The sequence below is a fragment of the Agelaius phoeniceus genome, chromosome 10 (genome assembly GCF_051311805.1).
Source record: "Agelaius phoeniceus isolate bAgePho1 chromosome 10, bAgePho1.hap1, whole genome shotgun sequence".
In the NCBI taxonomy this organism is placed as follows: Eukaryota; Metazoa; Chordata; class Aves; order Passeriformes; family Icteridae; genus Agelaius; species Agelaius phoeniceus.
The window spans coordinates 11,020,280-11,036,391 of NC_135274.1; the positions used below are offsets into that span (position 1 = coordinate 11,020,280).

Here is a 16,112-nt window from a genome sequence, read left to right on the forward strand (position 1 = left end):
ATAAGTGGATTTTACAGGAGCATTGCAGACTATTTGTCAGACCTCTTACCCTTTGCAGTTCACAGTAACATGTAATTGCCAATTGATTAGGCATTTATTAAAACAGCAAACTATCATTTATTAGGCCTTTGTAAAATGAATCACCACACAACTGTATGTAGGGTCAGTTATCTCACCTTGAGGCAGCAAAGCACTGGCTTATCTTAAATAGCAAAATATTTCTGTTAGTCAGGAGGATGACTGATATATTTTTTCCAGTTGAGCATGTGTTTAGGTTATCCATTGAATTGAAGCTTAAATGATAATAATCTATGTTTCTCTATGAGACCTATAAGTAATAAATTTTCTCCCTTTACAGTTAATTTTATCATGCTACTAGCTTGTCCAGCTGGACCAGTCTCAGTGTGCAATAAGTTGCTGCAGCAGAGTGGCAGCAGCTACTCAGAACAATCTCAGAAAATGGATCTTTATGCAGGAAATACTGAGGACCTTGTAGAGTGATGGATACACTGTAAGGAAGACACTTCAGCCCAACTAAAATTGTATAATAGGAAATCCTTTTCATTTTTAATTCAAAGCTAGAGGCTTAAATTCTGACATCACACGCATCAACAGCAAATTCCTGTTTTACTCCTAAGCTGTAACTAGAATACCCAAGGAATGCTTTTCCTCAACAAAACATAGGCTGGAGAAAGGACATATTCCACTAACTGAGACAGGAGTTTATGGGCCAGTGGCCTGATCTTAAGCCTTTACAACTCAGTGGCAGTTAGTGGACTCCTGGATTCACTTGGCCCTCTCTTTTTTTACAGTCTGGAAAAGCACATTTGCTCTCTGGTGGTTTTGATCACAGTTATATAATTCGCAACAGGAAAAAATAAAAATGAGAAAAGACAACAGCAATATGCACTTTTAAAATTAACATGGGTCAGATCATGGTTCTTGGCACCAAACTTTAAAACACAATCAGAGAAAAGCATCACTTTTTTTACTGTTTGAGTTTGCTTATGTTACAGGTGATATGTGCCTATAGGTTAACAGGAAACTCAATGTTTTCTTTGTCCTGCACTATCATTAGCCATTCCTTTTAAACTGAATATTTAAATTTCCTTCCTGCTCTGGAGATCTGAATTTGAGCACAGCCATGCTGCTGGCACAGGCTAAGCTGAGTTTGCCAGGTCACTCCATGGTTGAGGAGCTGCTGCTCTGGTTTATTGTGTTAGTGCTGATTCACACACTCTGTCAGCCAGCACCATCCCTTCAGAGATTCATTCCTTTTAAACAGAAAACAGAAGCAAGGTTCAGGGAATCTCTGAACCCAGTGAATCCCATTTTCTAAGGCACACAGATACCAGGCTGGGTCTCTTGCTGTATCTCAGCCATTCTCTGTGCCAGGAAATCCTGTCTATATTAGATTTGGCTACTGTATAGTTTACCCATTCCTGATATAAAGCAAACTGCATGATGTTACTGTGAGGTAACATCAGATGTGGCATCTCATACTGAGGCAGGCTCTTACATCTTTGTGTTCTTCAGAAACTCTCAGTATGGTTTATAACTTCAGCAACTGTTGTTTAACAGCACTTCAAATTGGAGTTAGAAATAAATTATTAATGAAGATATCTGTCTTTTAATAATGTTTTTACACATTTTTAAACAGAAGTTGTGACCAGCTTCAAGAGTATGATCATCTCTGAACATTTGGTGTTGGTTTTTAGTCATGTTTTCCTGAACATTTTTCCCTCCATACAATCAGTACAATATTTACTCTAAGAAAATTATCCTCGACTCAGTATCACTATCGAAAATGGAGAAATATAAGAGCATACTTCAAAATTTCTTGTAAGTAAAGCAACTTTAAAGTAAAGCAGCTTTCAGTACTGAGGCATTTTCCCTCCACACATTATTTTGCTAATTTTATATTTCTTTAATTTTAAAATTCTTTTTTGGTCATTTTCCTGAAAGTGCTAGAGAAATGTAAGGGTTTAGGAGCTTAGCTGGTAAACTGGTGTGGTGAAGTTCTTCATCTGTTGCAGCCACAAAAGTTAGCTAAATCTTGGGTACTTGAGCCCAAGATTTATTTATACTTCAGTATAAATAGTGCTGAAGATCATATGCTTTTTTATAGTTTGGAAACAATGAGGTCCAATAAAATGGGGAAACTAATGGAATTTTTGATGTCCCCACATATCACATTCTTGTAACTTTAGGTTTCAATGTCCTCTTTCTTGCAGTTCTTAGGTCTTCCAAAGTATGGTCTTGTTTCCATTCACTTTCGTTCTTTCATTCTCAATTTTTGGGCCCTTCTTGGTGCAAGCAGTATGCAGAGCATGCACCCTGCTGCTTTCATCTCCCTTGTACACGAGAGCTTTGGCAGTCCACAGGGACTCTGTGGATGCAGAGGAGGACAGGACCTTGCCTGCAGCAGCTCTCAGTGCAGTGTGGGGGCTGTTCATCTCTGCATGGGATTTACAGTCTGGCAGCTTTTCAAAGCTGCCATGACTGAGAGTAAGAAACTCTGAGTGCAGCTGGCTTGTGCTGTGGGCATGGCCACCCAGCCATGGGCAGGGCCAGCTGCAGTGGCCACTGGGGTCACAGCTCAAACCGCCCTGCTGTGTGAAGTCTGGTTCAGGAGCAGTTGTGGCACACATGCCCCAGAGCAGCACCTTCCAGCAAGGGGAAGTGCTGGAGAGAATGGGTTAGTAACCCCCAAAGAAATCTGGGACGTGAGAGTGTTACCCTGCAGCTGCTGCACTGCAAAATGCAGTACACAGGAGATCTCTGCAGCACTGAACTCTAGCAAAGTGCCTGTCCTTTGTCCCTCCTGTGACTGACCTAATACCATATTGTATTTTCCTTTCTAATTTACAGTGATTGACAGGAAGTATAATGGTGGGTTGCTTGAGTTCTGCATTTATTCCTTAGCAAAGGCATAGATGAAGTTTTGATTTTAATGAGTGATCTCAATAGGAATGCACTTTGTGATGATCCACTGAGATGCATGAAATTACTTTCCACAGTATCCCCAATATCAGTTAATTTACAGGCTCTTCTTTTGAAAGCATTTACAAAGTGTGATCAAGCAGTACATTTTGGGCAGTTGTTTGGTGTTAAAAAAAATAGCTTAGATGAAAAGATTATGTTTCCAAATGAGATGATAATGCAGGGTCAGAAAGATCTGTAGCTAGATTGACTGCCAGTATGAAAATGGAAAGCAGAACAGTGAATTTGTCACCTAAAACTTGCTTTATTAGTAGCCTCAGCAATAATGTAAGGGCTACTGGAAAACTTGAGGGATAGGAGTATGTGCAGAGCTGGTTCTGAGTAAAGTAACTGTGACATTTAGTAATTGAAAGCAATGAATCATGAAACTGGAGGTCTGGAACCAGAGGTGCTGAAGGTTTACTAATCGTTTGTTAATTTAATTTTAGGATCAGTATTAATTGCTCATAATCTTGAATCTTTGGGAGTTCCCAGAATTCCAAATAATCTTGTCAGTCATTTTGAAGTGGTGGATTAGTTAGGCCACAGAGCGCAATACAATTTACTCAAGTCTTTTAGTGACTTGTAAGTTTGAAAAAAGGTGCCCAGAGTTTTTTTACAATGCTGCATCATGTAATTACATTGAGTGATAGTGCAGTTTTTGCAGGGACTCTAGTTTTATTGTTCTTGCAGGGACTCTTGTTTTCATTTTTTTTTTCTGTAGTAGTATCATTTGAAATAAATCATATTTCTAGGAGTTTAGAAATTCAGAATAATGTAAATCAAAACCTTAAACACAGCAATACAAATGTTATAAAAGCCCTAAAATATGTTGCATATGCTGTTTCATAGGTTGAAATAGCAGGTGCCAGTGAATGCTTTTAACGTTAAATATATACAGGGTAAAATTACAAAGTGTTCACTCCTACACATTTTATTGTAATAAAAATTAGTGTGATGGGAAAATTCTTTCCCATGTTCTTAGAGGGAAAATAGAGATTGGTCTTGTGTCCCTTGAAAAGAAGAATTTGTAAAAGGTCAGAAAGGGCAGATTGTGTAGTGCTTAACACCTTGTGTGCACACTTGTGCTTATGGTGTGACTACATAAATTCACAGGATCTTTCTAATGTGGCTGCTGGCGTCAGAGGAAAGCTTCTAGAAAACACTTGAGGCACTCCTAGGGAGGAGTTTGCAGTTCTGCTGTCCACTGTCCCCAGGGAGCCTTCCCAGGCACTCCAAGCTGCATGGAGAGTGTCTGCTTTCACAGCTCACCTCGCACATCCTGCGTGCTCCTGAACAGACCCTTACTTTTAATCACCTTTGTATTAATAATCAACTGTTGTTTTGAATTTGACAGTAACAGGAGAATGAGTTAGCAGTACAGAGCTGTATGAACAAGTAACTATCCTGGGCCAAATTATGCTGTCTTTCATGGCAATATTCCTCCAGAACGCCTCTGTCAGAGAGAGGGGAGTGACTGCAAATTTAGCCTGTAGTTCCATCCTGATTTGTGGACTTTTGCAGGCATTGGAAGTAACATTCAACAGCAATGCAAAGGTTATAGCTCACAGTTAGCAAAGGAAATCTTGTCCTACATAATTTTCCTAGTGCTCTTCTGAAGTATTTTATAATTGTTTTTATTGAGGTTATTTTTACTGTTTGTTTAAGCAAACTATAGTCAAATTCTTGGACCCATGAGGTCAGACAGTAAATTCCTGTTGGCTTCAAATGGGTGAGGATCTCTCTGAAACCTGATTCTGGCTGAACGCCTTCCTGCCTTGGACAACTCCCCTTTTGTGAACATGTGCTAAGAGGACCTGCACGTCAAGCCGAGTATCAGATAGCGAAGTCACTGTTGCTGCTTAACATAGCCCTCCAGCGCTTGCCCCGGGGCACAGGATGCCTTCTAGGAGTGGGATTTCACACCTTCCCAGAGGAATTGCCTTACCCAGCCAGAGGGCTGGGAGCCATCTGCACCAGAGCAAGTGCCGTCAAGAGTTCAGTGGGAAACAGAGTTTGGAAACTCCTGTCTGAGAACAGGCAGGAGGGAGGGAGTACCTTTTCCTCCCAGAGGATGGTAAGTGGCTTTCAGAAAGCCTTTCTTCTTCACTTACTGCAGCCTGCCAAAACAAACCAGCATGCTTGGCTCTGCTGAATGATGTGTAGCACTGCACACAGATTGCACTGTTAGAGACCACTTCGCTTACAGATCCAGGAGACTCCTCCTGCTGCCTTTTTTTATTTCATTGTATTTTGTGTTAGCTTAAGATCACTTTGCTATCGCCTCACTTCAGCTATTGGGCTTTTATTTTAGCTATGTTACGCAGTTCTGACAAAGAAAAGGATATTTTTATACAACAGCCATGATGTGTAATGTAGTTTTTCCCCATTGTTCAAGAGTCAGCCCCTTTTCTCATCCAGCAGGAAAGGGAGATGCTCATGAGGGCCAGAGGCAAACAGCATCTTCCTGAGGCCCATAACCTATGGAATTTCAGCACAAGAATTGGGAACCTACACTACTAGGAAAAAATTATGAGAACCCAACAGAATCATGGGGCTCTCTTATTGCCCAGAGCTTCCGATTTCACATCAAATAAGCCAATAGCATTAAAACAAGGCAAGCAAAGAATTTAACAGGCAGGATGTCATGAGGAGAAACAGCTGAAGGGTATATGCTGTTGACTAAAGCCCTCATGTAAACTATAGTGGAAGATATTTTTTTAGGTCATTAGAAGTTCATACACTATAAAAGAACACCCTGCTCACAGATGTGTCCAGAGCATGATCGGGTGGTCACGTCAAATGTTAGAAAGGGTTCCTTTAAAATGAATGAAAATTGTCAACATTTTCAAACTTAGTGACTACTAATAGACCTGTGTACAGTATTTCAAGTACTTCTTCTCTCACGTGGCATTTTTAGCAGCACATATTTTCACAGGCACTCGTGAAAAATTATAATCACCTTCAGTGACAGGATTCCTGAAACACCTGTTAGCACTGGGAATTAGCATGGCTTTATCCTCCTACCACACTTCACCCCAGTGGCCTGACTTTGGAGGAGCAGAGTTGCTCCTGGCACTTGCTCTCCTCTTGTCTCCTGCCTGCCCAGCGCTCAGGGCTAAAGTTACCTAGGGCTTGGCTTGAGACAAGGGGATATATGTGGGACTTGTGTAGCACAAAATGTCTTTTTACTAAGAGAGAGCATTATCCATCCATGTATTTATATAACTATTTATTTAACACATGAATAAGTAAAATTTTTCACAGCTAAGGGAGTTCCAGGCCTGGTACTGAGGATGTTTCATTCTATACTTTTAGTTCTGCTCATGGATTTTTCTTTCCACAGCCATCATGTTTTCCATTTGGAAAGGCTATGCTACATGGGATCATTTGGTTTGTATGTAACTTATGGGTATCACAATGTCTTTATTCAATGCCATTCATGTGCTCAGGAACTTGCACAGCCCTGTCTGGGGTCTGTCCTGATGCACTTTGCCCAGTGCCCTTTATAGCAATAGTCCAGTTCCTGAAGAGGAAGAGTCCGACCTCACAGTGTGGATATTCATTCTCAAAAAGATACAAGATGTTTTCTACACCTGGTGAACACAGCTAACCTGTGTGTAAAGTTGTGTCCATCAGTAGCTGCTTAATTCTATCATTGGATAATATTTTAGTCTTTTTCTATCTGTAACTATGACTCTCTCTGCCAAACCAAACCATCCTGCTTGGTTACGAACAAAGAAAGAACCATGTTCATTTACATTTCTTTTTCTTGCTGCAAACACCCATGTCTTGAGCCCTTTAGTGGAAGTGCTGGTGCAGTGTGTCACGACACAGCGAGGGCCGTCAGTGTCCAGCAGTCAGGGGTGGGGGTGCCCAGGGCTGGGCAACAAAAAACAGAAATAGTCCTCTGTGACACCAGGGGCTTCCTGGCAGTGTGAGTCACTGTCTGTTCCCCAAAGCCTGTTCTGTTTTCCCTGGAATTATGTGCTTTTCCCAGTGAATTCTGATGTGGCAGAGAACTATGACATGTACTGACCTCTGGCTTCTAGTCCTGGCCTCTAAGAGCGATTGAACTGGACACGTTCTGCCCATCAAACGTCTGCTCCAAGACAGCTCTGTGGTCTAGCTCAGGGCAATCTGATTTAAGCAATACTTGTATTTGGAAACCATTGGGACTGCTAATTATCTTTCTGGAATAATATGAAATTTCAAACTGATGAGATATGAGATCAGGCCCACTGCTAATGTAGGCACACAAAAATGTACTGCTTTCACTTTGCAGAGAAGGGAACTACTTTGTCTAGCTTGTTTCTTTGACCTTCATAAAGTATTAAAACACCCACCAGAAGGGATCTTTTTTTACTTTGAAGGATTTTAGTTTTGCAATGTTTTGAGGATATGTAAAGTTGTTTTATCTTAGTTGAAGGTGGGTATATTACTTCTTGTTCCATGGCACTACCAACATAGAACCCAAGAATGCATAAAAGATCTTAATAGCATTTCCTTCCAATGTTTTGGGAATAAAAAATAGCAGAAAACTGAGAGAAAATAGTACAAGTAATGTAAGGCAACCTTAGACTGGTTTCTTCTAAAGATAGTGAAGTTGGTGATTAAAACTGTATGGAAAAGCTCAGTTTTGTATAGTGGAAGGAGTTTCTTACTTTTTGTTGTTGATGTTCAAGTTTGGTACAAGCATTTGCTTTGAAGAAGATTTTTGAAGAAAAACTAGAGACTGATGACTAATCTAAGGGTGAGTGTGTTTACCAAGAACTTGTCAGACATCCTGGTTTACTCTTTACTCAGTCACATTCAGGTGAGAGAATTTATCCAACCACCCTATATTCCTGTATGCTTCCTACACATCCAGTCATCACGCAGCTTCTGCTGCCTGCTTAGGAGCAAGGAATTGAGCCTACCTCCAACACCTTCTTGGTGAATGTCCAAATTCTGGGCCTTTGCCTGGTGTTTTTCTTCCCTCTCTTGCTCTATCTGATTTAAAATAAAAATTTTATAAAAGATGTCTTATACCTTGAATAATCTAATGAGTAAAAATTCCATGAAAAAAAAAAATTATGTGCAATCAGCAGGTTTTGTAATCCAAAGGATATTAGGGGATGTAGTACCTGATTCACATCCTGGAATCTCCAGGAGGTCCCTTCTTGCAATCCTAACTTTTGTTTCTAGCTCTTTCTTCCCTCTTCAGTAAGAATAGGCTTTGGGCCAAGACTCTTTGGTCAGAACGAAGTTTCCCTCTCCTGTGCTCTGTCTTGCTGGCTGTTACCTCCAGTGCTGATGCATTTTGTGCCTGTCTGTGTACATCCACATGTGCAGCCAAGCTCTGACATGCTGCAGTATGTGCACCATTCCTCAAGCACGCTGGGATCTTTCCCAGGAGAGCTGTATAGCTGTAAAATGTTTTGAATGCTCTACTTTTTTCCATTAATCAGGTTGTAACAGCATTATTTTTTGTGTCTCTCACACTGAACAAATTCCTTGTTATGATGTAGCAGGGATATTAACAGCCTGGTGCATGGCCAGAGGAGCAGGCTAAAGCCAGAAAGGAGGGAGGAGGTGAGAAAAATTAGTGCTAGAACTAAGTGTGAGTGCCATCATTTCAGTCACTGGAAGGATTAGGCCTAAGACTCCAGTGTTAAACACATTGGCTTTAAACACCTTAGTAGCCCTACTGAAGTCATCAAGGGTTTTTACTGTGATTAACAGCTGGGTTGAGTCCTGGCCTGTGAGTCTCAGTGCCTGTTATTTGTCAAGGAAACACTGAAAATTTACTTAACACTCTGGGACTTTCATATCAACATGGTTATTGTCATTTCTGTAGTTCATTGATTTGCAGTGGGGATTTCTTCTCAGGTCTGTCCTGCAGTTTCCAGTGGCCAGGAAACTTTGTTCTTAATATTTTTATTTTGTTGCACTTAAACACTAAACAACTGGGCAAAACTATAAAAAAAACCCTTTATTATTTAGGCTTATTTTAATATAAAGCTTTTTCCCCTCGCCAGGCCTTTCAACATGGTATGTGTTAACTTGGTATATTTTAGCAAATGACTTTGCCCATCCCAGTTCTACATGTTCTCCCTGAACACACCATTATTCAGTGCAGTTCCAGGGGAGGATTTTGCCAAGTGGACAGTATACCTTAGATGCTGACAGGAAGGACTTAGCCATCAAACAAGAACAGCATTAAAAAATCCCAAGCAGACTTGAAAATCTGCATCTGGGAAAGTGGGAAAATTCAAATTCTTCACAGTAAATGATTCACAAACCATAGCAAAATATGATGGCCAGTATGAAAAAAGGATTTTGGAGCTGCCTACTCTTGGGTATATTTTAGGTGCTGTTTTGCAGGGGGTGGCAGAGTGTCTGTGTAACTGATACTTTCTACAACTCCATTTCTATCTTTGGGAAGTTGCAACTGGCATTTTAGAACTCAGCATGTCAAAGTGCCGCTTGTGTCCCCTTGAGTGCCTCCTTGAGTGCAGGAGGTGAGTCCCACGGGGCAGCGTGTTGGCACGGCACCGTGTGTGCACAGCGGGGGTGGCGCGGGTGGGACACCTCTCACGGGCGCTGCTTGGTGACACTTGGTGGCTGGAGCACACGCGTGCTGCGGGTTGGCACTGGCACACGCTCTGCCTGTGACGTGATGGGCTGTAAAAGAGAAGGTATTTCCCAGTGCCTACGAGAGGAAATCCGTGCTCAAGCGCTGGTGTCGTCAAGCCTGGCGCAGAAGCCGCTGTGCTGGTGAATATTTGTGTAATGAATTGTGTGCAGACTGTGTCCCTGTCCTTCCCCACGGAGGAGGACCCAGCCAAGCTGAAGACACTGCTGTGTAAGTACTGACCCACCGCTGGTGAACAGAGTGTCAGGAAATCTGGATCAGGCAGAGCCTCTCCAAAGATCTGTGGAGTGGAGCCAAGGGGGGGTGGGAGGGGAGCATCTCCAGTTGAGACAGGGAGTTTTGGACCAAGCCTGGGCACCCAAAGAGAGAAAGTCTCTTGGCCATGGCAGATGCAGTACCTCATGCCCACCTGCTCCACAGTAAACATTGGATCGTGCCTGAAATGAAAGATAAGTATTCAATTAAAAGAGCAGGCACAGCAGAATTCCTGAAAAAAATGGCTCAGCCACTCAGGAGGACACATTCCAGATAAGTTATCGGTGTAATTCAAAATTCATAAGAACATTCAAGGACCGAAATCCATATTATGGTTTAAACTTGTTTTACTCACAGTACTATCTAGTGTATAAGGTAAGCATGGTTTTGTAATAAAAGCCTTTTATCCTCTTTTGCCCCTTTTTTTTTTTACAAAAATATTGACATTTCTGTATTCTAATAATTTTTCTGTTTGAGCATATATTTTTTTATTACTTTTTCTGGTAGGCTTTCCTAAATTTACTCCCTTTGCTTTGTTTTCTGCTATGAATCTGAACATTTGCTTAATCTATTATCAATAAATGCTAAATAGGCTTCAAGCTGAACACAAAAACTACTGAGATCCAAGGAAGTTGGATCTATAAGGGATTCTGCAGGGGATTCTAGGCAAACCAGGTACCAGTTCTAGAGTCTTGGTGTATGCCCATGCTTGGCATTCTAAGACTTGTGAATGAAAGGCATGTGCATTAGTAAATGTATTCAAATACCATAATAACAAAGATACAATTCCTTCATGAACCACAAGTTCTGCCAAAGCATTGCTGTAGATGTTTATTTTCATGTCAAAAGCAGAGATGTACCTGGACAGCCCCTGTGGAGGTACCATGTGCATTTACTAACATACAAATCCTTATCTCTTGGGAAAAAAATGTGGGGACATTCAAGACATCACATTTGCAAAGTAAGTATTCAGAGGAAGTTTTCTGAGCTGTGGGTATACAGTGATGTCCAAAACCAATGAGCCCTTTCAGAGGAAGTTACTATTAGTGATTTCTGTTCCAGTCTAAAGCCTCTGAAGACACATTTTCAATTGTGAACTCCCCACTGAACTCAAATGAAGTCACATTCTCAGCTTCAGAGGGGCTGTGACATGTACTTACAGCTAAACATATGCTAACCTCCCCTTTTGGATCAGGATCATGTTCTCCAGTATTCCACATGCATGAAAACATGGAGTTTCTTAACTCTTGTGCCTTCCAGTTAATGAAATATCACAGAGTAGGATAGGTTAATCCATATAATTTGCATGAAGTTCAATAAATCATTTTAACAAAATTTAACAGTTATATTTAGCTTGATACTCAGAAATGTTAACACCCTGCTTTTAATGTGACAGATTGGATTTGGAAAGCAATATAAAACGTGGGTTTCAGTGTGTAGAATTTTTTATTTCCACAACTTAAGGATGCTGTTAAGATCCATGTGCCTTTTTAAGATCTATTGTACCATTTAAAATCCAACCTGTGTTAGATTGCCAAAACCATTTATCTTAGATTTTAGTGCTCTGGAGAAATTAAAACTGGGATCTTCTATTACCCTTTATTTTCTTAAAGAAGTAGTTAGAAGTAAAGACTAGCTCTGTTTCTGTTGTTGGCATAGAGATTTTTATTCATAAAATTAGAGTGTTTCAAATAAGAGTAAGCTAACTTTGCAAAAAAAAAAGCATATTTAATCTATGACCAAGACAGTTATTTGTATGTTTTTTCCCTCTTTTTTTCTTTTTTCTTCCTCCATCCACCTCCCCCAATAGGTGACGTGCATGCAGTGGTTGCAAGGGGACCATACGATGCTGGACATGATTGAAAAAAAGCGTTGCCTCTGCAAAGAGATCAAAGCTCGACAGAAATCAGAGAAAGGACTCTGCAAACAGGACAGCATGCCTATCTTGCCAAGTTGGAAAAAGAATGCTGGGACCAAGAAATACAGCCCTCCTCCTTATTCCAAACAGCAAACTGTTTTCTGGGACACTGCAATTTGACAGGCCTGTGGAGGATGCCCTCTCCACTGTGTGGCACCAAGCACAGGTAGCCTGCTTTCTTTAAAAGGCAAAGGCTCTAATCTAAGACTTACCTGCAGGTGGTGAACTTCCTAGGAAAAAAACACACCAGTACATTGCTCACCTGTCAATCAAGAGAGAGACTTAAGTTTCCGACTGGATTAAGGCATACATATTTATCCAGGATTTTTTTGGATCCAGAAGATATCAAATGTAAATATTTCACCAATATATTGAAAACACCCAAACTAATACACTGTTTAAATATATAAATATATATATATAAATTCAAAAATTTATGGAGAATTTTACTATATAATGTTACTGTTATACTGTTTTATTACCTATTTTCTATGTTCTATTCTACTCCTCACCCCCGCCGCCACCATTTTATTTCTCTGACCTACCTAGATGTGGCCTCTGTACAAAAGCATGTGGTTGTACGTGTTGTTGGAGAGGACAATGTACAAAACAACTCGGTGCTAGGGCTGTAGAGGATAACTAGAGTCGTACTTGTTAGATGTCCTTAGCTAGGGGGGTGGGATGGACAAAGGAGAGAGTTCTGGTGGGAAACAGCAAACCTGCAAGCACTGAAAGTACAAGTGCTCAGTGCGGGTGCCCAAGCTGCATTTAAAATATTAATTGTTCTGCATCTGTTTTCCCATAATGATAACCAGATTAATTGTCCTTGGTTTTATATGAACCATTCACTAAAATGATTTGGCCAAGGAACTAAATTTTCTGCAGCACAGCCTGCGACAGAATCTCTTCCCTGAAGACGTTCCATTGATTAGCAGAGACCATGGTTCACTGTGACTAAGCATTGTGCAGCCCTTGGCGGAGAGAGCCGGCGGCTCAGCGGGGTGAGGCAGTGCCACTGCAGCCGCCGTCCCCGTCCACATTTACCGACGGTCCAGAAAATAAAGGCGACAAAATATGTTTACATGTTTATTATTTTAAATCCAGCAGCACATCCTTACTTAGCTGTGTCAGATTTCCTCATGTTGTTTCTGTGGGCTGGATTTCAGACCCCTTGAAAGGCTGTTGGGAAATCCCTCTTGGTTTCATGCCGTTTTGAAGCAGAAGCCCACGTAACGCGTTCTCCCGGCTATGCCGTTTCTTCTTCCTGGCTGCTTCTGGAATTGGCTTGCAATCCTGTATTATATTACATCCATTTTAACAAAATATTATGTCATGACCAAAGAATTACGACCTCCTGGTTTTAACGGGAGAAAGGGATGGCTTACACTGATTATGAGGGTGAAATCTGTGCGGTGAAATATCTTCCAAAAGGATCTGTTGAGGACGAGGGAAAATTGTACTGCGGTGGAATAGGGGGAAAGAAAGATCTATGGCATATATTTTGTATATTAAAATTTCTATCTATGTGTCTGAAGTTTGGTAGTACAAAATTCCCTCTTTAAAACAATCATTTTAATGTTATATTCACCAAGAAGAAAAGGTGTGTTGTTTGAAACTTCTTATTATATTGGCTTTTCTTTAAAATTATATTGACAGCATTGCCACAGCTGTAATTGCTGATCAAAAAAGACCAAAAATAACAAATTTTAGAAGGTTTTTTGTAATCTATATTGCTAAAGTTTGAGTTTCAGTAATGTTTTATCAGTAGTAGTTTCTTTTCAGCCTCTGAAATAAAGTTTTTAAATATTTTATAACTAATTAACTAATGTATATTTTGATGTCCAAACTGAGATTTCTGTAAAAGATGAAGTGTGTGTTTATATGTGTGTATGTATATTAGCATTACTGTATATGTATATATGCATATGTGTACACACATATACATGTATATATGCATGTATCTATATATACCCATAGATGTGTGCATACGTATATCCGCATATGTTAAATATTGGTGTGTTAGGAATATACAAAGGCTGGAATAGGTACAGAGTTGAAATTCAGATTTGAAGACCCCCTCACAGCCAAAATGACAGAAGACATGAAAAAACCTGGAGGCTGTCAGGGAATCTTTGAACACCTTGCATCCGAAAGACACCAACTGTTTATTCTGCTTATTCTCTCTTTTTTAAAGAAAGAAAATTGCAGAAGAAAAACTCCAGAAATCTCGCAAAGTTCCAGAATCTGCTGGAAAGAAGAAGACTTGTTGGTCATGAGAAATCTGTTGAGATAACAGGTTCATTATTCAGCAAGTGTTCATGGTTTGTCTTCCTTGTAATGTGGCAAGAGAAGAATTTCCCATATCCACGTGTGAAACACTTAGCTCAGCCCTTTCCCCCAGCTGCACAAAGTCACTGGTGACAGAACACAAGCAGGCGTTCGGTCAGCTCTGCCAGTCCTTGTCCTCACTGGTTTCCTCCTGGAGCAGCTCCAGGAACGTCGCTGGCAGCGCAGACCCTGGGCACACCTGCCGGGGGAAGGCAGTGTCAGTGTGAACGGTTCTGTCCTTGCTGGTGTTTGTTCATATCGTGTCCTTTCCATATCGACATGTAACAGGAATAATGATCAGGGAATTGAAGCGTTCTTGTCCTAGAGCAGACTTGCTTGTACACTTAGCCCGCTGCAAACTCCTTGTTTTGCTTTTATTGCTCAACACTGTTTATGTTGTCCTTCCTAAATAACTGCCCATGTGCTTCCAGACCTCCATTGTATCCCATGGAAACAATGGCTTTTTGTTTTAAAGTGCAACAACATGAATAAGTAAAATATAACTTAGCACTTACCTTCAAAGCACTTTAGAAATGTGAAGTAAACCTCATGCTTGTGAGAGCCGTTTTACTGAGGAGGGACGTGAGGCTCAGGCAGAGTAGTTTCCCAAGGTCAGGGACAGAGCCAGAGCAGGACACAGCCACTGCCCTGTCCCCTGACCCACCTGGCCCACCCCATGGCTCAAGTAAAAGGCACGTGGTCCTGCCGAGAGCTGCCATCACAATGCTGTCACACATTTCCTACATCACCTCTTGTTTCAGCAGCTTCTGTGTCACAGGGTGAATGACAGTGCTTAGTTACACACGGTCATTAAAGCTGTAGTCTGTATAAATATGCAATCTGTATATACATACAGATCACATATATACACACACTTATGGAGACTGTATATATGAAATTGTTTGGTATGCACTTATTTTGCTTTAAACTCCTGAAGTTAAACATTATAGTGTAGCAATTTGTGTAAGGTGCACTGTGATTTCAAGAAAGCACAGTAAAGTCACAGGTCTTGTTATTCTTGCACTAAAAATGTGTTTACGTATATTAGCCAATGTATGTCTACTTTATCGCTCCTTTTGACAAATTAAAGCAAATGGTATAAAATAGTATGGGGTTTTTTGGTTTGGGTTGTTTATTTTTAAGTGGACAATGGCACTATGTTTTTAAATGACAGGGTTTTTAAATAAAATGAAATCATTCTGTGTTCATTCCAATGTAATACATTTACCAATATCTTGAAACTGAATGTCATGTTGCTTTTTTTTATATTTCATTAGAAATTGTCAGGTATGTGCCTGAGATTGTGTAGGACTAAGGAGTAGCTAGAGGCTAACTGTAATCATATATTATTAGCCGTTTCTATATACACAGTATAAATACATATTAATTTTCTTTTCATTTTTGTACTTGATTTTTTTAGGTAAGATGTAATTAAATGTACTTTGATACTTCTGAAGTAATAAGATGTTGTTTGAAGATCAATTCTGCTTTCTTTAGTGCATTGACAATATTTTACAATAATTTAGTGCTTATTTATTTGTGCTCCGGTGTAATTATAATAAAAAGCAATAGTTTAAAATATTTGGCTGTTCATTTTTGTTTGATAGTTTAAGTTTAGAGACAGGTTACGCACTAGGGATTAGCCAGAGATTCCTGGGAGGAAAAGTCAAGTCATAGATGTATATTTATAGCATTCCCTAGGCTATACATTTTTAATCGTACCATTTGTTGGAGGAAATGAATTAATTGCTTTAATAGGTTAGTATTTGCAAGTCATGCCTCATTGCATCTAATGCCATGAGTGCCATCCTCAACTAAATCCTTAGGATAAGATTTCTCTGAAGAGCAGATAAGTTTTTGTCTAAGCACCTTTCACAGTTTGGAATGGCAGATGCTCATTTCAAAGACACCCCCTTCAAAGATCTCCATTTGCAGAATATCCTCAAATGTGAGAGGGACCTATCACACTCTCCATAAAGCTCTAAAAAATCT

General features: G+C 40.2%; 1 protein-coding gene across 5 annotated transcripts in view; it reads left to right on the plus strand.

Annotated features, from left to right (window-relative positions):
• The window catches only part of NYAP2 (neuronal tyrosine-phosphorylated phosphoinositide-3-kinase adaptor 2), a 135,790-nt gene extending 120,089 nt beyond the window's left edge, over positions 1-15,701 (plus strand). For all 5 annotated transcript variants that reach the window (XM_077183873.1, XM_054639691.2, XM_077183871.1 and 2 more), the window contains one exon: positions 11,685-15,701. In XM_077183873.1, coding sequence (XP_077039988.1) covers positions 11,685-11,912 — 228 coding nt within the window. In that variant the 3' untranslated portion in view covers positions 11,913-15,701. The remainder of the gene's footprint in view (positions 1-11,684) is intronic.
• Positions 15,702-16,112: the final 411 nt, after the last annotated feature.